The 21,826-nt window shown below is 59.5% G+C and overlaps 1 protein-coding gene across 3 annotated transcripts in view; it reads right to left on the reverse strand.

Moving 5' to 3' along the window:
- RGS12 (regulator of G protein signaling 12) overlaps nt 1–21,826 on the reverse strand; it is a 120,460-nt gene that overhangs the window by 79,027 nt on the left and 19,607 nt on the right. For 2 of the 3 annotated variants that reach the window (XM_030314308.1, XM_030314309.1), the window contains exons 2-3: nt 15,521–17,501; nt 2,512–2,628 (exon numbers count right to left, since the gene is read on the reverse strand). In XM_030314308.1, coding sequence (XP_030170168.1) covers nt 2,512–2,628; nt 15,521–17,404 — 2,001 coding nt within the window. In that variant the 5' untranslated portion in view covers nt 17,405–17,501. Of the gene's footprint in view, nt 1–2,511; nt 2,629–15,520; nt 17,502–21,826 lie in introns of those variants that run through there. The other variant, XM_030314310.1, reaches the window with a different exon arrangement.

A 21,826-nucleotide genomic window follows, 5' to 3' on the forward strand; every position in this document is an offset into this window, starting at 1 on the left:
CTGGGAGCCACACAGCTCCGAGGGCCCCCGCACTGGGCACACTCACCTCTCTCCTTCCACCCAGCAAGGGGCCACACCGGAGCCACTTCTGACCGCTGCTGACCAAACGCGGCCTGCTGGCCTGCACTGCCCCCCAGTTACCACGACACCATGGGCGAGGTGCCCCCCCCCCCCGCCCAGCTCCAGCCTCCAGCCTGTGCCCCCCTCCTGCCTCTGTGACCCACCCCCAGCCTCTGACGACCCTCCCACATCCAGCCTAGAAGACAGGGCGGCTTCAAAGACCCCTTCCGCCTCTAACATTCAAGCATCCCGGTTTCACATCAAAACACAAACGAACCTACTACTTGAAGCAACAATCAACCAAGGCCTGTTAGTTCCAGTTTATTGTCAATCAGTCTGTAAGAACTTATCTTATTTAGAATTAATTTTTAAGCTAGAACCAAACAGATATTTGCATAACCGTGTTCACAGCGCCAAATGGTAGGAGAAACCTAAGTGCGCGTCGTCAGAGGGATGGATAAACACAACGTGCGATGTCCACACAACGGATCACGTGGATAAAAAGTAAGGACATCTTGACGCCTGCCACGCCGTGGACAAGCCTGGAGGACGTTATGCTCAGTGAAACACGCCAGACCCGGAAGCAGAGAGCCCATGTGATTCCATTTTCACAAGGACCCAGTGTCCTGAAACACTAGAGACGGAAAGTGTGGGGCTCCAGAGACCAAGGGAGGGGGTGGGGAGCCAGTGTTTCATGGGCACAGAGGTTCAGTGCTGGGGACGGAGGGTGGGCACGGCCACACAACACTGTGAATGTCTTTTTTTTTTAATGTTTATTTCTTTTGAGAGAGAGGGAGAGAGGGGGAGAGAGAGAGAGAGAGAGAGAGAGAGAGAGAGAGAGCGAGCTGGAAGGAGCAGAAGGAAAGAGAGAGAATCCCAAGCAGGCTCCATGCTGTCAGCACAGAGTCTCACATGGGGCTCGATCCAACGAATGGTGAGGTCATGACCTGAGCAGAAACTACGAGTCACAGGTGCCCTGACGCCGTGACTGCTCTTAATGGCGCTGAACTGGACACTTAAAAAGGGTGAATTAGACATATGTGTAACGAATGACACCCTGAACAAAGGTGGGAATAAGCCACAAAGATTTTTCCAAAACATTCACTGACAAAGGACTCGTGTCCAGAACATACACACACACACACACACACACACACACGTACATACAAAATCTGAAACTAGAAAAGGATATGAATAGGCTAATGCAAAACGGAGAAAACTCGAACAGCCCAAGAGCCTCCCACGACCACTCGGCCTCACACACCATCAGTGAAATGCCAGGTAAGACCAGACACCATTTCACCGAAATAGAAAGTTCCCAGCCCGCCAGCACCAAGGGCGGAGAGGAGGGGTGACGGGCTCACACGCCGGTGACCCCAGCCTGCGTGAGAAGGGTCACCGAGACTGGCGCGTGGCCACGCCTATCACCGGCATTCTATGCCTGGGAAGCCCTCCCTCCCGCATGTGCCCACGGGGCCCCGTGCGCAGGTTTCCAGCTGCCCAGGGGGGGCCGTCCACGGCGGGGCGGATGCGAGGCCAGGACGCTCACAACAGACGCCACAGCACGACACGACGGGACTAAAGCCTGCGGGTCAGGCGGCGTTTTAAGGGAGGCGGAACAAGACAGCCGGTGCCACGGCCCCTGTGCAGACTGCCAGGCCGAACGCACGGTGAACCGCAGAAGGGTCGGGGCCGCCACGGGTCCAGGGAGAAGGGAGGCGGCCTAGGCGGAGCACAGGGGTTCTCGGGGCCGCGAAACCCCGCCTGTGACACTGTGATGGAGGCGGAGTGACATCACACACCTGTCCACAGCCTGAGAACGGAGAGCACGGAGAGCGGCCTCTCACGCGAGCCGTGAACCTCACAGGAACACGTCCGCCCGGCCCGTCGGCCGACATGCGCCACGCCGGTGTGAGGGGGGGAGCAGCCGGGGTCACGGGGCGGGGGGGCTCGGGGGCTCTGCACCTTTCTGTAGTCCTAAAACCGCTCTGACAGCCAAGTCTATTCATCTCTTAAGGAATATGGATACAAGAAAAGAACTCGGTATCTGTGGATCAATACCCTGTCTTTAGAGGGGGGCGATGAGAGGCCCTCCCTCGTGATTCTCGCGAGGCCGAGTCAAGTTCACGTCTATCACGTTTACAGCTGCGCTGGCCACACAGCAGGCAGCGCGCAAGGCACGGTGATGTCCGCAGACTCAGTGGGGCAAGAGGGGCAGCGATGAGACAGGAGACGGTCCGCAGACACGGGCGGGGGGCGGGGGGGGGGGGGCAGGGAAGGTCCGGATGTGCAGGAGAGGCCCCCCCACACTTGAAGATCAGGGTGACAGCAGGAGAAGGAGGGAGGGGAATGGGTGAGGGTGGGATTCCAGGAAGATGCAGGTGTATCTGCACGACCGACGTTCATTTTTAAAAACCTGACGGGGAAAGAAAATAACTAAAATTCAATTACCTCAAGGTCATCAAGGGAGCGAGTGATACTAAATCTCTTGGATCTTCCAAATGATCTCCGAGCAGAAGTGCGCTGAGAAGTCTGAGTGAGTCCAACTCCCCGCCCAAACTTTGAGCCCTAAACACAAAGAAAAAGTACATCACGTTACCTTCTCGGGAAGAGAGGCTGAGTTCTGCCTGACACCCTGCGGTGGAGACGAGAGGGTCGTCCCGGGTTAATCTCATGCTCTGTACGAACGACCCCGATCCAAAACCCAAAGTTGAAAATAAAAGTCACCCCAGGATCTCCACGCGTCTGCTCTGCCCCTGAAGCTCGGCGCCCGGAGACAAGCCCCAGCTCACGCCTGCAAACCACAAGGCAGGTTGTGCCGGCTGACCGGCCCCCAAAGGCTCTCACCAAAAGAGCAAATGAAGAACCACGGACGAATAACTGGGGAAACATAAAGGGTGTGGCCAGAGAAGTAACTATTAATGTAAACGTTATGCTTTTACATAATTTCACAGGCATCCGAGGAAACCGAAGAATCCCAGAACGGTCAGCTGGTGTCTAAAGACCAGACCAACTCAGGTGCACAAGACAACAGGCCATTAACACGTCTTGTTCTTTCTCTGGGAAATGACCAGAATTAATTCACTGTCATTATGGGATTGTCACTTCCCCAAACGCGATCTGGGTCCAACAAAGAAGGCCTCCCGTTTTAAATGTAAAAAGCCTCACAGCTGAAATCTCTGATGTCCTGGGAACTCGAAACCCTAAAGTGACCAATTTCGGGCACAGAGGAAGTGAGCGTGTTTTCTGCAAACTGGGAGGCAGGCCCTGACCCCCTCTGCCCTCCTGCGCAAGAACCTCGGCCGTCCTGCAGGGAGGTGGCCTCGCCACACCGCCTCGTACAGCTCTGGGGGCTGTCTCGGCACCAAGCCGTCCCCACACACGCCCTTGCTCCCCCCCCCCCCCCCCCGTCCCCGGACTGCACCTGCACCCGGGCCACTCGGCTGCCTAACACCGGGACCGGGACCGCCATCACCCGATGTTCCTGACACAGACTCGAGGGGCCCTCCAGCCACAGTGGCCTCCGAGGGGGCAGCGGCCCTGAGGCCACCGAGCCCTGGCTCTCCCTCCTTCCCCTCCCGGCCTCCCCCCCAGCTCCTTCCAGCCACTGGCCGCTCCCCTCACGCTGTGTTGTGCTGACACCCAGAACCCGGCTTCTCACCCCTGCCCCCCAATCACTCAGGCCCGAACCAGAGAAACGAGCACCTTATTTTGAATCCTTTTATTTTTATTAAAAAGTCACATAGGTGTCGATAGCAACGGCCTTCATTTCGCCTACGACGTGTGGCCACGGGGCTCTCCACAAGTGTTTCCAGCACGGTCGCGGGCACAGGAGCACGGGGCGCCCGGGAGGAGCACACGACAGGTCTCGGGCTCCAAGCAGCTCCCCGTCTACAGGTCCCCCTGAGAGGCTACCCGTGGCTGCGGGCTACACTCTGGAAGAAACCAGAGGCCCCTGGAGGCTACACTGAGGACGGTGACTGCGGGTCAGGACCGCTGGGAGGCTGAGAAAGGGCCTCACTCCCAGGGAGAAGAGAAGGCCGGGCTGGCAGGAGCAGAGGCCAGGCTGGAACGCAGCGGCGCGACAGGCAGGGCAAGGCCACGCCGCACACGGCACTGGCACGGATGCTTCAGCGAAGTCGTCCGATATAGAGCGCGTAAGCTCGGGAACCGGCAGCCTGTTGGCCACGGGGAGCAGGAAGAACTGACCCAAGAAGCAGCGGCAGAAACAACCAAACGGGGCAGAAGGGGAGGGAGAGAGAGAGAGAGAGAGAGACGGAGAGGGAGGGAGGGTGAGGGAGAGACAGGGAGGGAGGAAGAAAGAGGGAAAGAGGGACAGGGGAGGGAGGGGAGGGAGGGGGAAGGAGGGAGGGGGAGAAGGAGGGGGAAGGAGGGAGGGGGAGAAGGAGGGGGAAGGAGGGACGGTGGGGGTAGGAGGAAGGGACGGAGAAAAAGAGGGAAGGGGAAGGACAGGAGTGGGGGAGGGAAGGGAGGGGGAGGGAGATGGAGAGAAGGAGGGAGGGCAGGAAGGAGGACAGGAAGGAGAGAGAGAGGGAGGGAGGCAGAGGGAGGGAGGGAGGGACTGTCTCAGGGACAGCATAAAGGGCAGGTGTGAAGAGAAAGGGCGGGACATCCGAGGGTCGCACCTGCAGCCGCCGCTCGGAGTCCTCGGGAGAAGTAATACAAGTACCTCACGAGCCCTAACATCCCCCCAAGAGCTAGAGAAGCCGTCTGTCTGCACGCTGTCACAGCAAAGGCACCTCTCCCTCTTCCTGTGCGCATAGCGGATGGTGCTGTGCGCGGGGAGCAGGACAGCAGCTAAGTGTAACAAGGGACAACGGGTGCAGGAGCACAGAGAGGTGACCACGACACCCACACCCCCAGAGAGGAGCCCAGGGGACGGCAGGTGGAAAGCCATCACCCTGAGCGGTCCCCTGGTGAAGCTATGGGAGCCGCAACGGGCCTCCCCCGTGGACCGTGGAGCTCCCGCTGAGAAATCAAGTTGCACAGAAGATCCGCTCGTCCCCTGACAGGGCTGGGTGACCTGTGCACACTGCCTCTATGCTGGCCTCGGGGACACTGCTGGGGTGGGGGTGGGGGAGCCCTGTGGCTCCCGTTCAGACCCGGGTGCGTCCCGGCCTGGTGGCCGGCACCCCAGGCCCTGGCCCTCCGACACTGTCCACACCCGCCTGGCCTTCTGCCTCCTGCTGTTTGCTCACCGGGCTGGTTCCCTGCTAGCAGGTGACCAAATACGACCCATTCTCGAGAAGAATTTGTCTAAGAAATTTCTTTTTCAAAAAATAGGCAAAAGCTGATTCTATCTATAAAATGTATCCGGAGCCCGGCCATCTCTTTCCAGACCACTGCTCCCCCTGGCCCCAGGGCCAGTGTGGGGTGGCCAGCCTCCTCTGGGGTCCTCCCCCTTCCCCGCCCTGCGCCATGTGCTCCCTGACACCTGCCCGGTACCCCTGCTCAGCACCCTTCAGGGGATGCCACGCAGCGGGTGAGGCCTGGTCCCTGCCGTCCAGACCCTTCTGGGCACCCGCTTCGCCACCCCGCCTTTGGCCGTGGCCCCCAGGCCCCTCCTTTCAGAGGCCACCGCTAACTGCACTGGCTGCGGGGCTGCCCTGGGGCCCCCTCCGAGGCTGCTGGTTCCCCCCCACCCCCGCCCCCGGGGCACAAAGTGGCCCAGGAAGCCGGGCCCTCTGTCCTCTGAACACCTCCTGCCCAGCACAGGGCTGGGAGAAGAGCAAGAGCCAAGGAAGACGAGTCATGCGGGCACCTAAGTGCCCAGCATCAGGGGGCCCAGGGCCGATGGGCAAGGGAAGCCAGCAGCCATTCGAACGCACGGCCACAGCCGAGGTGAGCACGCGGCAAACGTCAGTCCGTTGCTAGAGCAAGGGAGCCTCCACACTCGTACGAGGCGAGCCCTTCGCACAACTCACATGTGTGCTGTTCCAAATCCTTATCTGGGGGGAGTGGGTAGGGAGCACGTGGCTTTGTGACAAGGCCGAAGTGTAAGTTTTAAGCCCAGGAGGCTGCGGACGACACCCAGGCCGGGACTGGGCCACCGCATCGCAGCCGACACCTGGTCCCGCACGCAGACCCGCGGGCTTCTGAAGCGTAAAGGAGAGAGAGAAGCTTAACAAGCGAGCGGACAGAAGAAAACCCCTGCACAGAACCGAATGGAGGTGGCCGCACTCCAGCAGTTCACCCACGAGCAGAACCCTCGGCATTTGTTTGCTTGCTTCCACCGCCCCCTTCCCGTGTGAAGAGAGAGAAGTTCCTCTGGACCTTCCTCCTCCCTCCTGGCCGCTCTCCCAGGACCCCTGGAGGCAGAGCCAGAGGGGACCCTGCTGGCCAGGGGAAGGGGACACAGACCCCAGTGTCCCAGAGCTGATTACAGAAAGGAAGCTCTAAAAATAAATCTAATTAAATAAATCTAATTTTTAAAAAAGGGAGTTATAAAATTTTACTGAAAGAAAATGAAGCCTAAGTAAATGGAGAGAAATACCAATTTCACGGATAGGAAAACTCAACGGATAGGATGTCAATTCTCCCATGGGTCTACAGACGAAAATACAATTGCAAAAATACGTCAGTGGCGTTTTGGAGAATTTACAAACTTACTGTAAAATCTTACACGAGAGAGCAAGGCTCAGCACAGCCAAGATAAGGCAAGGAGATCCGGCACTTCGGATACAAAGACCCATTACCAAGCCTCAATTTCAAAAGTCAAGTATTGGGGGAGGTACGGACATGGGAAACAGAGCACACGTGAGTAACAGCAGCCCCACAGTCATCGGAGAGAGAGGAAAAATCAGCTTGCCACCCACCTTATTCCATTCATAAAGATCAACTGCAAAACAATTTTAAGACAAAAAGAAGAATATTCCTGACCTCGGGATAGTGATGAGGTCAGGAATCAACACTGAAAATCGTGAGAAGACTGACAAGTTGGTTGACATTAAGGTCAAGAGCTTCTGTTCATCAAGTCCCCACAGAGCAAGCGGAAAACACAAGCCACAAACGGAGTCAGTGTATGTGCGACACAATCGTCGCAGGATTAGTAGCCGGTATCTGTAGCTTCTACAAATCAAGAAAAAAGACAACCCAATAGAAGTGGGCACAGGTGTGAGCAGGTCCCTCAGCAACGTCTTCATGGGCAAAGCCACTGTAGAGTGTCATTCCACATCCACTAGACGGGCAGGAAAGTCAGAAGCCCGGCGGGCGAGTTCCGGCAAGGACGCGGAGCCGTCTGGCATTCACAGTAGCGGCACGGGACCGTCGGGAAACCGAGCCGGAGAACCTGGACCCATAGTCTCCCGGTCTTGGACTCGGCCGCTAAATCACGAGGGAACAGACAGGGCAAACTCTGGGACAGATTCACCTCCCGGGGTCAGTCCTCACATCTCAGAGATGAAGTGAGCGTATCTGGGGAGGGGCCGGTCGTGTCCCCCTCCCTCCGGACACATCTGTCTACACTGCAAAGCGTAGGAGGGAAAACCCAGAGTCCTCCCTTCTGTCTCCAAGGACACTTGCTCAAAGAGCCAGGGTCTCTGTCCCCTCTCAGCGTGCGTATAAGCTCCCCGATTCCTGTTTTCAGGTCTCCTCACCTACAGCACAACCCCGGTGCGTGCAGGGCGACACCTGACGTGGCTGCCGTTGCGACGGCCCAGGGGTAAGGATCGAGCGCCAGGAACGAGTGTGGTCGTTGTGAGTCAGTTATTAACTCTGTCCCCGCTCCAGAGACCCGGTGTTTCCCGTCAACACGAACGAGGGCAGATACTAAAAACTGCGCGAAGGTGAGCAAGCACCGGAACGGCCCCCGGGGCCTCCTCCGCCCGCACAGCCGGGGACGCAGGCGTGAGCAGGAAGCTCACCAGCAGCACCGCCGCGTCTCCGCCAGCTCAGTGCGCGTGCGAGTGTGTGCGCTGCTGCGGTCACGGTGGAGACGAAGGAGCTGCAGACAGCGTCGCGGCTACAGCGGTGGAACGACACCAAACAAGTTGTCACCACTGTGTACAAAGCCCAGAGAGCAGCAGCACAGCTACAAGCTACATAACGCGCCGCTGCGGGACTCAAACCCCGCAGACTCCCGCAGGAGCACCGCGGCCGCTGAGCTCTCAAGGCGCTGGCCTTCCCTGGAAACCACATAAAACCACAGCAGGGCACTAAGCGGTGTCTCTGTCCCTCAGCCTCCGGTCCTGCCTCCCCGGGAAGCTCCCCGGCACCTGACCCGCATCCCCACAGGGCCCCGATCCCCCCCGCGGCGCTCCGCTGCTCCAAAGGGGCTCCTGGCGTGGAAGGGGTGCGCAGACCCGCGGAGGCTCCCTGCGCTGTCGGGTTCGTGGGCACCGGCCACCCGCTGACTTTCCCGGCCCATCTGTTTGCTTCCCTTCCCTCCGATTTGGGGCGTTGTTTACACAGGGTAGGTAATGAGCAAAGCCGCTCTTTGCAGAAGGATTTAAATCACGGAGCCTTAGTTGTGGCCTCTTCAGTATTCTCTGAAACTTTTATTTACAATCTATTTTAAAACTTCCTCTCGGGGCGCCTGGGTGGCTCAGTCAGTTGAGCGTCCGACTTCGGCTCAGGTCACGATCTCACGTGAGTTCGAGCCCCGCGTCGGGCTCTGTGCCGACAGCTCAGGGCCTGGACCCTGCTTCCGGTTCTGTGTGTCCCTCGCTATCTGCCCCTCCCCGCTCACGCTTTCTCTCTCTCTCTCTCTCTCTCAAAAGTAAATAAACATTAAAAAAAAAATAAAAAACAAACAAAAAAACTTCCTCTCATTGTGCTGGGAAACTGCACAAGACCTGTCTGTCGGGCCCAGTCCCCTCCTGGCCTGACCCCTGCCGAACCCATCGCTGGCTGGGCCACACGAACCCAGCCTCGGGCATCCAGTGCCAGGCCTCGCACTCTGTTCTTAGGAAAAGAATTAAGAAAAACCATTTTTTTCTCCAAAGGAATTATTTTTAGCAGGTAAAATATGTTCGTATTCCCGTAATAAAAACTCAAAATAACAGAAGATAAAACAAAATGTCCTGGACCCATCCCCAGTTTTGCCTCCCACCCCCGAGGTAGCTCCCACTATCGGTTTGGAGCGCTTCCTTTGAATGTTTTCCCGTGTATTTATATATAAACACATGTACACTTTATTTTTTTAAACAGATGTATCCTGCAAAACATAGGTTTAGTTGAGGGGTGCTGAGTTTTTTACACAAAAATGGGATTATGTCGACTATGCGTATTTCTGTGACCTTTTTCACCTCGTGTGCCGGGGGGAGCCTCCCACAAGGCGGTGCGTGGACCCACCACGCGGGGCGGACGCCTGACACGCCATGGGAATCTTGCCGAGCGGCTAACGACTACCTTCCAGCCTCCCTGCAGCGGGGCTGTCCCGGGACTCGGCCGACCCACCCGGCACCGCGGGAACAGGAACACACTCCGGCCGTGGCTCCCTGCCCGCCGCGACGTGGCCGTGACGCTATCTTCCTCTTTTTTTTTTAATTTACTTATTTGAGAGAGACAGACTGAGCGGAGGAGGGGCAGAGAGAGAGGGAGAGAGGGCGACTCTCGCGAGCACGGGGCTCGAACTCACGACCCCGAGATCATGACCGGAGCGGAAACCGAGGCCGATGCTTAACTGACGGAGCCCCCCAGGCGCCCCCGCATGACACTGTCTTGTACCTGGAGTTTGGGCGCGGGTCACGGGCAGGGGATGGCAACACAACACAGAAGGAACAGGTCCCCGTAAAGGCGCGGCCTCTACGCCAGCCTGGCCTGCCCACACCTTCTCGTCACAGAGGACGCACTCCACATACGGCGTTTAGGACACTGTGAAACTAGTCCTGCGGTAACAGTGCTGAAACTCCTATTACTTTAAACACTTTTTTAATGTTTTACTATTTATTTTCAAGAGAGAGAAAAAGACAGCGAGCAGGGGAGGGGCAGAGAGAGAGGGAGACACAGAATCTGAAGCAGCTCCAGGCTCCCGGCTGTCAGCACAGAGCCCGACAAGGGGTTCAAACCCACGAACCATGAGATTACGACCTGAGCCCAAGTTGCATCCTTAACCAACAGCCCCCAGGCACCCCTACTTTTAAATGAGTGCATGAAGTTAAAAGCATTTTTTTCCAGCATTTTTTCATTTTATTCCATCAGAAAGGTATTTTTTAGGCTCTCACCAACACTGCCAGTTTGGACGGACTCAGCCCTAGCGGGGCCCTCCGACAAAGCGGCAAGCCTCTCCGGGGCAGCGGTCCCCAAACACCGTGCTCCCAGGATGCCCCTCATACGAATGACTGAGGCCCCAAGAGCTTCTGTCTCCGTGGGCGTCATCTACTGACAATTTCCATATTAAACCGATATATTTAAAATTTTTTATTAATTCACTTCAAAATAACAACAATAAATTCTTTAGGTAGTATCATAAATAACATGTTTTCATTTAAAAATTTTCCCAAATCCATTATGTGCAAAGTTTAACAACGGATTTTGCTACTTAACCAGATACTTTAATTAATGTTAGTCTGAGGATATCAGTTTTCAAAGAAGCAGAATTAAACATCCTTAATTCGAGTTAAATGTAGCTGAATCATCTTGATGACACAGACAGCATTTCAGGGTCTTGGCTTTTCTCTTTCCCGTCAACCCCTCTCTCAGTCACACGCTCCCTTAGTGCATCCTGGCCACGGACACCCAGCAGAAAGAAAATCAGAGGAAACAGAGCGGGAAATCATCTACCTATAAACACCACTTAGCTCTCCCACAGCGTCACCGGCTCAGGCCCCACCTGCCCAGGCCCCACCTGCCCGGTCTGTGCCTCTGCCTCCCCTCTGGCCTCCCCACAGGAGGAAGAGTCAGAGCCCCCGGGGCTGGCACTCCTGCTGTTACCAGGACAGGAAGCCCCTTCCCCGTGGCTTGCTGGCCTCCAGGCTTCCGCTGGGCGGGGGGGGGGGGTCCCCCCAGGCCTCGAGGGAGGGAGGTGTCACAGTTCCAACAGGAGCTTGCTCTGGTTTTGGACGTCTTCCAGGCGGCGGTGAGCGGTGCTGTGCCGTTTTTCTTGGGGACAGCCGCCCAGTCCTGCAGTGGCTCCGACGGGTTTCTACACTGTCTCCGTGGGGACAGCGCGCTCGGTCAGCACCCAGAGGCGAGGCCCGGCAGCGTGGCCTTGAGGGGCAGCCTCCCAGCTTGCAGCCTCTCCCCTGCTGGCCTCTGCCTCACCCCTGCTGTGGGGCCTGCCCCAGGGTCCCCGAGGGCTCTCCCTCCAGGCAGCTCGCTGCCTTTGGTCTAGTTAGCACTTGTCCACTCTGTTTCCCTGCTCCGATCCTGGTGTGTTTTCTGTCTCCGGACTGCAGCCTAATTCTGCCAAGAAGCATGGGAGTAACTTGGGGCCCCCACTGTGTGGCGCCCCACTCCCGTCCCCCCGTCCTCATCCTGACAAGCCTCCAGGAGGGACACCGGGAGACCACCCCCCAGCCTCTGGAAGCTTCTGCTGCTACAGCAAGGGAGGCTGCGGGATTGGGCTGAGCTAATAAAGGAGAATCCCTTGAGCAATCCCAGCACCTCCCTGCCATTCCCAGTGCGGCTCCCTCTCGTCCCCACTTCCGGGCATGTCCCCATCTCCCCCCCCCCCCCCCGCCCCGCCCCGCCACTGGCCCCATCCTGACAAGCCTCCAGGAAGGATGCCAGGAGACCGCCTCCCAGCCTCTGGAAGCTTCTGCTGCTACAGCAAGGGAGGCTGTGGGATTAGGCTGAGCTAATGAAGGAGAAACCCTTGAGCAAGGTAAAAAGCAACTGATAACCTTCAAGAGATTATGGCAGAACCCAATAAAACACCATTCATTACCACTTATTTTGAGATGAACTGGGTGTCCCGTCACCACTGCAGAGGAAAGACAGGTCACAAACCAGTCTATGCGGGACGGACCGCGAGCAGTCTCAGTGTCAGCACTTACTTGCACTGGAACTTGGGCAAATCCCCTGACGCGTAAAAACCTGACTGTCCTTGTCAGTAAGATTGAAAGATAAAGACACCCCGCCTGACGAGCTCACAGAACCCCTCTCGGGTCAACTGGTGAGCGCCAGACTGTTACTTTCCAACAAGAGAAACACACCGATGCCACTGCGCTATCTCAGCCTCTCGTCACGGCCCGAGCCACGACAGCCAGCACCTCACTGTCCCCACGCTTGCGGTCAAGGTGAGAGATGGCTACCAAGCAGCCAGAGACCCTCACAGGGACACGCACGGGTCTTGACAAAGGAGCGAAGGCAGCGGTGTCGACACACGGCGCCAGAACCCTGGGACGTCCGCGTGCAGAAAGATGAACGTGGACACAGACCTTCCAGCCTTCGCAGCAATCAACCCCAATGGGGTCATTCACCTAAATGGGAAATAAAGAACTATAAAACTCGAAGACGACACAGGAGAAAAGCTAGAGGACTTGGGGTTGGTGGGGCCTGAAGGCACAATCCGTGAGCGAGAGCCGATCAGCTGGACTGCGTCGGAATGGAAAGGTTCTGCTCTGGGGAAGACCACGTCAAGAGAACGAGACCAGCCTCAGGCTGCAAGCACAAGACAGGGGAGCATGGAGAAGGTGGTCAGCGTCTTGGTCACCAAGGAAACGCAAATCAAAGCAACAGCGCGACCCCCACTGCACACCCGTCCGAACAGCCAAATCCAGGACTCTGCCCCCCCCCCCCCCACACACACACACACACACGTGGCGAGGACACAGAGCGACAGGAGCTGCCGGTCACAGCTGGCGGGAACTCAGAATCGCGGTGCAGCCGCTTCGGGAGATCGGTGGCGGTTTCTCACGGAAGTAAACATCCGCCACCGGATCCCGCAATCGCGCTGCTTGGCGTTTACCCAAAGGAGCGGACGACTTATGTCCACACCAAAAGCTTTATTCATAATCACCAAAACCCAGGAGTAACTAACGTGGCCTTAGCAGGTGACGGACGAATAAACTGCGGTCCCTCCAGACGGCGGGATATTACCTGGCACTAGAAAGAGACGAGCCATCAAGCGGGCAAGAGACCCGGAGGAAGTGTGGACACGCATGACTGAGGGCAAGCGGCCAGTCTGAAAAGGCTGCACGCCGTGTGGCCGACCATCCACGGGACATTCCGGAACAGGCAGGACGGCGGGGACGGTAAGATCAGCGGTGGCCGGGGGCTGGGGGCCGGGGAGGGCAGAACAGGTCGGAGCCCAGGGGTGTTGAGGGCAGTGGGCCGCGCCGGGCGAGACCATAACGGCGGGTCTGCCTGCCATCACACGTGTGTCCGAGCCCGCGGAAGGCACACGCCGAGAGGGACCTTGACGTGAACTGGGGACTCTGGGTGATGACGCGGGGGTGGAGGTCCGTCAGTCGTAACGAGGCAGCTCTCTGGTGGGGGTGCCCACAGCGGGGGAGGCTGTGCACATGTCAGGGCAGAGGGTATGTGGGAAGTGTCAGCACTTTCTCAATTTTTATCGTAAGACTAAAACTGCTCTAACAACATTAAATCTTAAAAAAAAAAAAAAGCCCACGGTTTGAATCATGACCCTGCTTCGTCCTATTAAACCTTAAACCTTAGAGAAGTCACTTAGCCCCTCGAGGACAAGTCACCTCACTTGCGGAACGGGGGCCACAGCACCCCTGCCCCACGGGTTCCCCGAGGTCAGAGCTGCACTGGGAGCGGTCTGAGACGGCGGGGAGCTCCACAGCGTGTAGACAGGGCCTTCACCTCGGACGAAGGGCGGGCGAGGGGGCACCCAGTCCACAGAGAGCCGCACAAATCCCATTTCTTTCCACCCGTGTGGTCAGGCGCTGACACACCAGCAGTGGAGCTGGAGAGTGCATGCACTAGTAGGACACGTGCTCCAAGAGGTGCTGACGTGTCTGATTTCGGGAAACGGTTGCCACCTTCCGGGCCTTCGCTTCCCAGCTAACCCCAGCTGACAGGAGGCTCGGGTGGGAGAAGCCTACACCACAGCCGGCTCGGCGCGGGCAGGTGGGAAGGAGCCGGGCGGGGGCGGCCGCGCCCCGAGAACACAGGCCTCGTGCGGTTCAGCCCCGGGGCGGCGGGGGGACGAGGGACGGGGTGTGCTTGTGGCTCTGCCCGCAGTTTAGAAACAGGAGTCGAAAACCTGCACGATCACAACTGTTTATAAAAACAAACATCCATCCTTAGATGCGGGGAAATGGGGCCATGGCCTCCTGGAGGAGGTAAAGTTGGGGGGGAGTCTGTCCGTTCCTCCCGCTTTCTATTGTCTTTAACGTGTTTTAGGGTGAAAACTACGACACGGGAAGGGTGTGATTGCCAACAGAATATTCGCCAAGCCGCCCCTCCCCTTTCCTCTGTCCCGGACCCTGCCCTCACCAGCCAGCCGCCCTCGGAGGGATTCGTTGTGACATTTTCCACTGTTGAGAACCAGGACGCGGACCCAAGCAGAAAAGGAATTTTACAATCACGAAAGTCCTCCGAGGAAAGTGCCTCGGAAACACCGCTCCACGGCTACAGGGTCCGCCACACGGTGGCTCGGCCTGTCCCACCAGTGCCGCTGGCCACCCCCCTGCTGAGCAAAGTCCCGCACGCTGACTCCTGCCCTCGTGCTCCACACCCAGCTCCCGGGGGGAAGGCAGAGGGCCCCAAAGGGACACAGGCACGTTCAGGGCAGTGCTGGCCCCGGCGGGTCCCCCTGATGCTCATCTGTGGCGAGCAGGGAGCCGAGCCACCAGCCCAGCGCTGAGTTCAGCTGCCACTTTTTTCACAGCAGGATCTTCCAGATGAAGGACACAGAGCAAGGATCCACACCCTGGGAAGCTCCCTGTCCTGAAGTCAACAGCCTCTGTGCTTCAAGAATTTTCTCACCTCAGGGGCGCCTGGGTGGCTCAGTCAGCTAAGCATCTGGCTTCCGCTCAGGTCATGATCTCGCAGTTTATGAGTTCGAGCCCCACATCGGGCCTGCTGCTGTCAGCGCGGATCCCGCTTCAGATCCTCTGTCCCCCTCTCTCTGCCCTTCCCTCGTTTACGCTCTCTCTCTCAAAAAAATAAATAAGTGAATAAAACATTAACACCCAAAAAAAAAAAAACTGTGTTCTCACCTCAAAAGGGCGTGCTGCCCGAGCCCACAGATGGCATGGGCTCCGAAGGGGCCAGGGACAGGACCGTCCCAGGCACCGGCAGCAGGAAAGGGCCCGAAGGAAGGAGGGCCTCAGCCCAGGCTGCGTCACCCGCCCCCGCCCAGGTGTCCCGCCCAGGACCCGAGAGAGGGGGCAGCACCCAGAGGGCTCCCCGGCAGGACAGAGCCTGCAGCACGTGACCAAACACACCCCGTGGTGGCGACAGGGGCACAGGGCAGCCCGACGGAGCCGGGACCGGAGACTCGGCCGTTAACACGCTCCGCTCCACCAGGGACAGACCGCGTCACGAAATCAAGCTCACGTGTGTAGACCGCGCCTAGCGGGCTTACCTTTTTGTCCTCCTTAGTCTTTCTAACTTGTCGATGGGGCCCGAAAAGGTTCTGCACCCCAAAAGCCTTCCTGGACCAGTCCCTCTTCTGGGTGCTCAGCGGGGCCTGTGCCAAGCTGCCCTCCACCCGGTAGCGGTCCGCGGGAATCTTGCTCATGGGCGGGGGCAGCGTGCCGCAGTTCACACTGGACCGCCCGTCGGTGGAGTCCGTGTACGACTCCTGGTCACTGGCGTGTCCGCACGGCCACTCCTGCAGGACGTGGACCGGAAGCCACCGCTGGCCATGGCCCGCGGCGCCCCTCTTGGAAGGGGGGACCGAGCTCCGCGAGGAGGCCGGGGGCAGCTCCACGTGAGCAGCGGGCCCTAGGTGCTTACCGAAGTCCCGGCACCTGTCCGCCTGCGGGGCGGCCTCGAACGGGGGGCCCCCCTCGGGGTCGAGGCAGAAGGCCCCGCTCCAGGGGGCGCCCCGGGGCTGGGAGCCCCTCCCGCCCGCGCCCTCCCAGCCGCCGCCGCCGCCGCCGCCGCCGCCGGGGCCGTGCCTGCTGGAGCCGGCACCCAGGTCGACCACCAGCACTCGGCTGCTCCTCTCCTCCTGGTGGAAGTTGCCGATGCCGCTGTCGCTGTTGCTGCTGGTGCTGGTGTTCTGGTGGGCGTCCGCGTCCCCGTCGGCAAAGGCCCGGGCCCGCACGCCCTCGATCAGCTCGCCCATGTCTCTGTACAGGACGGAGACGAACTGGAGGGCCGGCAGGCAGGATGCGGGGAACTCGAGGCAGCCGCCGGTGTCGGGGTCGGCCGTGCACTCCAGCCCAAACCGCCGAGCGATGCCCTGGTGGACCCTGTGACTGAACAGGTCTGGATCCACCATGAACACGTGGCAGGAAGTCCGCAAGGCGCCCTCGTCCTCGTGCGCCAGGCTCCCGTCGTCGCTCGACTGCATGGTCACGAGCCCGAAGAGCCGCCGGTCGTCGGGGCACACGGCGCTGAAGGCCAGCTTCTCGGCCGGGTACTCGGCCAGGACGGCAGCCTGGTCGGTGCAGAGCCGCACGCGGTCGTGCAGGACCCTCATGGTCACCAGGGAGTGGATCTTCTGCTCCGCCCGCAGGCGCCGCAGGCAGCCACGGATGGCCTGTAAGCTGTCGGACTCCAGGTTGCAGCTCGTGGAAGGAAGTTCGATGGACCCCAAGTAGCCCACGACCATGGCCACGTTTAAAATACTCGCATCTAACGCAAAATCTTCGTGATTCTCGGGGCCGATACTGAAAACGGAATCGTCATTCATAACTTTTGATATTTCCTCCTTAGAAAGCAGGTTGGGATTCGGGTGATTTACGCTTTCACGTCCAAGGTCGAATCGCGCGGCAGCTGACTCCGAAAGGGATCTTTGTTTCAATTTCAAGGGCTCGGAACTGCTTGCACGGAGACTAGGATTTTCAAAGATCATATTGAAAATCCCACCAGACTGCATTTCTTCCACGACTCTCTCGGCTCTGTTTATACCTAACGCTTTCGAATCGAGTTTGGGCTTCAGCCAGCCTTTTCCTTCATAAAATCCAACCTCTTCATCACTGGAACAGGACTCCACGTGGCCGAGGCCCTCGCCAATCACCATGTGCAGGACACCAGAACATTTCCCGATTAATTTCACCACGTCCTCATGGGACGCTTTCTTCACGTTGATTTCGTTGACGGCAAATATCTGGTCTCCGGCCCGGAGGCCCACAAAGTCCGCGGGGCTCCCTCTCAGGACACAGCTGAGCACGCACGGCGCCTGGCCAGAGAGCGTGAAGCCGTACCCTGCCCGTCCTCTGGCCACCTCCACACTCCTCAGGCGAGGGGGCGCCGGCCCGTGAAGCGGACGCTGCACCGCGTCCCCTGCTCTATACATCTCGCCGGGCTGGCGACACCAGGGGCATAGCTCGTTGGTCCAGGGGCCGCGCTCAGGGAATGCCTGAGCCTACCGTGGTGCTTCCTGAAGTGACGCCCTGAGGAAGACAACAAACGGCCTGTTATTAAACATCCCGTGTTCCCGTTGCTTACCGGTATCTCCTAAACATAAAAATGTAGCTCGTGACAAAAGCCACCACGGGAAGAGTCTCTGGTCACCACATAAACGTGCGAGTGAGAGAGAAGCAGCAGCCTGCACGGGGAACCTTCAGGTCAGCCCAAGAAACTTCCCACGAGCAGACAGCGTGTCTCCCGGAAGGGACGCCTGTCCAACCGTTCAGGGCCGAGGAACACAGGGCGGTGGCAGTGCCGCCTGCCCGGACGGGAAGTCCGAGGGCCGCCGCAGGGGAGGCTCCCAGCTCCTGCGCAGGCCCAGGCACCCCTCCCGGCCACCCCGACTGCGTCTTAACCGGAGGGGAGGAGCCAGAGCGAAAGGCAGCGCGGGCCACACACCTGGGGTAGAAAGGCACCTGGGTGACCTGGCCGACCCCCTGTTTGATCACAGCCCCTCCGTCACGACCAGTTCTCCCTCAGGGAAGAGTCAGCTTGTGTCTCTCATATCCCGCCACCTCCCTCGATTAATTGCCTTCGAACAAGATACCATGTGGGGAAAATACGTCAGTCTGAAACCACCTCAGTCAACCACAGAGGCCACCGGACAGAACAGGTAAAACAACAAAGAAGGGAATAAGAACCTTCATCCTTCCAGGGGATGACTTCATCATTAAAAGTACTGGTTGTCACAGAAAACACCTGCGTCAGGGTCCCAGGCCCAGCCCAGACCTGGTGCCCCACGAGGAGGACACACAGGACGCGGCACAGTCATGCTCACGGCTGGGATTTACCCCGGTGAAATCGAAGCACAATCGACACAGGGTAAAGGCGGGGGAGGGGGCGCAGGGGGGCAGGTCCCGAGGAAGCAGGCGCCAGCTGCCAGCATCCTCTCCCGGGGCGTCAGGCGGGGCGCGTTGTGACAACACGTGTGGGGTCTCGGCCGCCAGGGGAGCGCATTAGAGACGGAGCTGGAGAACACAAAGGTTTGCTCCGAGGGGGCGGACGTGGCGACACAGAGAACGTGGTGTGCGGGACGCGGGTTTGGATAAAATCATCCTGGGAGGTAAGAGTCATAAGAGAACAACTTATTTCTAAATTGCCATATTACTTAATACCTAAGTGGCGATAAATTAATCACTTAAGTACTACGGACATCTATTCGCTATTCATCACTAGAAACGCGTATATTAAAGTTGGCCAAGAACAGTGTCTTAGGGTCTCTCGTTGGGCCTCTTTCTTACAGGCCGAATGGTGCTCCCCCACCAGACGTGCCCAACCCCCGACGCCCCCCTCCAGGAGCCTCCATCCAGGAGCTTATCCTGGATGATCCGGACAGGCCCCAGGGTCACAGGGTCCTCACCAGAGGGAGGCAGGAGGCTCAGAGTCAGAGAGAGGCGGAGGTCAGAGCAGCAGGCTGTGAAGGTAGAGGAAGGGCCACAGAGCTCACAAACAGCGCCTCTAGAAGCCACAAAAGGTGAGGGAACAGACTCTCCCCTGCGGCCCCCACGACGAAGGGCCCTGCCCGCACTGTGACCGCAGCAGGTGACACTGATTTTGACCTGCCACCCCCAGAACTGAGGGAATGGAGGGAACAGAGTCGTGCTGCGGCCATTGTTTCCGCGGCCACGGAGCCTGCGCTAAGGCAACCAGCCTAGTGCTGGGGGAGGGGGGCGCACAGGTGCAGGAACAGCATGGGGGGGCGTGACCCCTCCCAGGACGGGTCAGCGAGCCCCTCCTGCCCTCCTCGGTGACAGAAGACCTCCCGGCCACCCGTCTGTAATCCCTCCACACGCCAGAGTCGCGGCACTGAGACGTGACACAGGGTGACGGTCCTCTTTGTGGCCTGCCCAGATATTTCTGGTAGACTCGCACTGTCGTGTCCCGCTAACTCCTTCTAATTCATCCAAGTCATGTCTCCGTGCCTGCAACCACATTTTAGAAGCACAGCCTACACGTTAACTTTTCCTTAAACCGCATCAGCTCATAGTGCAACGAGCGGAGCAGATAATGAAATCCAGAAGAAACCACAGGGCATAGTTTCCAACGCCCACGGGCATTTCTGCCATCTGGGCCACTCAGGTGCCTGTTCTGGGTCCCTTTCCTCCGCAAGGAGATTCTGGGTTAGTGAGTCCAGCCGCCTGTTTTGACAAGGTCCCACCCCCACCCCACACACCTTCTGGGTGATTCTGACAGGTGGCAACACCTGGATGGGCTGCGGTGGGCTGAAGGCGTGTCCCCACTTCACAGGGTGTTGAAATGCTACCCCCGGTGTCCTCGTGAAAGAGGAGAGAGGGACCTCGCCCCTCCCCCCGCGGTCCCTGCTCTCCGCCCCGTAACGACAGGAGAAGGTGACCATCCGGAACCAGGAAGTGTCCCCGCCACACACTGGCTCTGTGAGCACCTGGCCCTTGGTGACAAACAGGCTGTGGTTTAAGCTGCTCCGCACGCGGTGTCCTGCAGCAGCCCGAGCGGACAAAGACACCGTCCAGTCCGGCCTCCTCCTTGCACAGAAAAGGTGATCGAGGCCAGAAAGGAGCGACAGCTTCCCAGCAGCACAGACAGTAGGACACACGGTCCCCTTCTCACTGCGCCCACTACCAGGATCAGTCCCTCCGAGTGACAATGTCACTCCTTTACCGACTCATCCCTCAGACTGGCGGGACCTAGAAGTAAACACACACCGGCTGCCCGGCTGCTTCCCCTCCTGCCCCCCGAGGTTGAGGTCGGGATACAACGGTCCCATGTGTGCCCAGCCCGGGCCGGCAGCGTCCCAGACCCAGAAGCCACAGACGGGCCGGGCCCTGAGCAGCCCACTGGCCCCAAGGAGGGAGGCGCAGGAAGAGGCAGACAGTCCCCAGACTGTGCTGTGTGCTCGGTGCCCGCAGGAGGACCAGAAGTCCGCTCGCCCCACGGCTCGGCCCCCATCCCTCCCCGTGCAGGGGGGCGTTTTGTGAGGACGGCGCCCCGGCTCGCCACGACTGCGCCACCAGAGTCACATTCGCGGTGCGACAGGCACTGAGCTGAGCACGGGGCCGAAAGGCCAAAGCCACACAGCACAGCACCCACGGCGCGCGGCGGCCGGCCGGAGACCGGGAACTACCGGGCGGGAGGAGCGGGGAGCTCGGGCACAGCACCGGGCGCGGAGGAAGCGCTCGCGGTGGGGGGCCTTCCAGGCTGTTCTTGGGACTTTACACGTAGCAACACGCGTGTCCGCAAGCCACGGCGCCCTGACGTGGGTACGACTGTTCCCATTTTGCAGACGAGCAAATGGACACACGGAAAAGCCGAGGGACCTCCTACGGCTGCACAGCTAGTGAGCGTCACCGGTGGATTTGAACCCGGCTAGCTCCGTCTCCACACAGAGGGGTCCCTGGAAGAGGCAGAGGCAGCCCTGGGGCTGGGACAGCAGGCGCTCCCCAGACGCACAGCCCCTCCAACGCCCCGATCCCTCCGCGGCGGGAGCCCGGCGGCACCGCGCCACGCCCTCCCTCCGACTGGGACCCACCGGCCAGCAGACCCCGCCCCTCGTACCCTCCCCCTAAGCCACCTCCAGCCACCGAACACCCACCAGCGCGCCACCTCCCCGCAACGTGCACGGGGACCCGACGCAGCCCCCGCGCAGTCACACACCCCGGGACGCACGCTGACCGGCCCTGCATCCCGGCCTCACCCAGTCTGATCCATCCTCGCGGCCCACCGCCTGACCTCCGGAAAGCTCCCTAGAACCCAGGACACGCTCCCCGCCCTCCCGGAAACCTACACCAACCAGGGATCTGCCCTCCCCGGCACCGGCAGGTCCCCAAAACGCCCGGGGATGAGCTGGTGGGGTCCTGGCTCACCAAGACCCCTCCGGGCCGTTAGCAGGCACCACCAACCAACGTCCCCGCTGACCTTTCACCCGTAAAGGGCCCTTCCCGTTGCCCTTGACCTGGCCCACCACCCACCCGATGCCTGCGCCCAGCGGGGGCTCCAGCGGGACTGTGGGTGGGACCTGGGCAAGGCCAGGACTGCCACGTGAGGGAACGGGCCCTTCCTTGGAGGACCCCACGGCTCAGGGACAAGGGCACTGGGAGGCGCCCGCGGACTCACTGGCTGCACACCTTCGGCTCAGGGAGCTCCTCCAAGTGACCCGAGGGCACAGCACACGCAGCAGGGACCCGAGGGCGGTCTCGGCCCCCACCTGCTGTGCCCCACAAAATGGTGCCACCGGCTCCATGCCCCTGTCCCTCCTCCCTCCAGGACCCCTTTCCTCTCTAGCTTCAAAGTCCTCCTCTCGTGGGTGACCCTAAGGCCTAACAGCTGAGAGCCC

The sequence above is a fragment of the Lynx canadensis genome, chromosome B1 (assembly GCF_007474595.2).
Source record: "Lynx canadensis isolate LIC74 chromosome B1, mLynCan4.pri.v2, whole genome shotgun sequence".
NCBI classification, from domain to species: Eukaryota; Metazoa; Chordata; class Mammalia; order Carnivora; family Felidae; genus Lynx; species Lynx canadensis.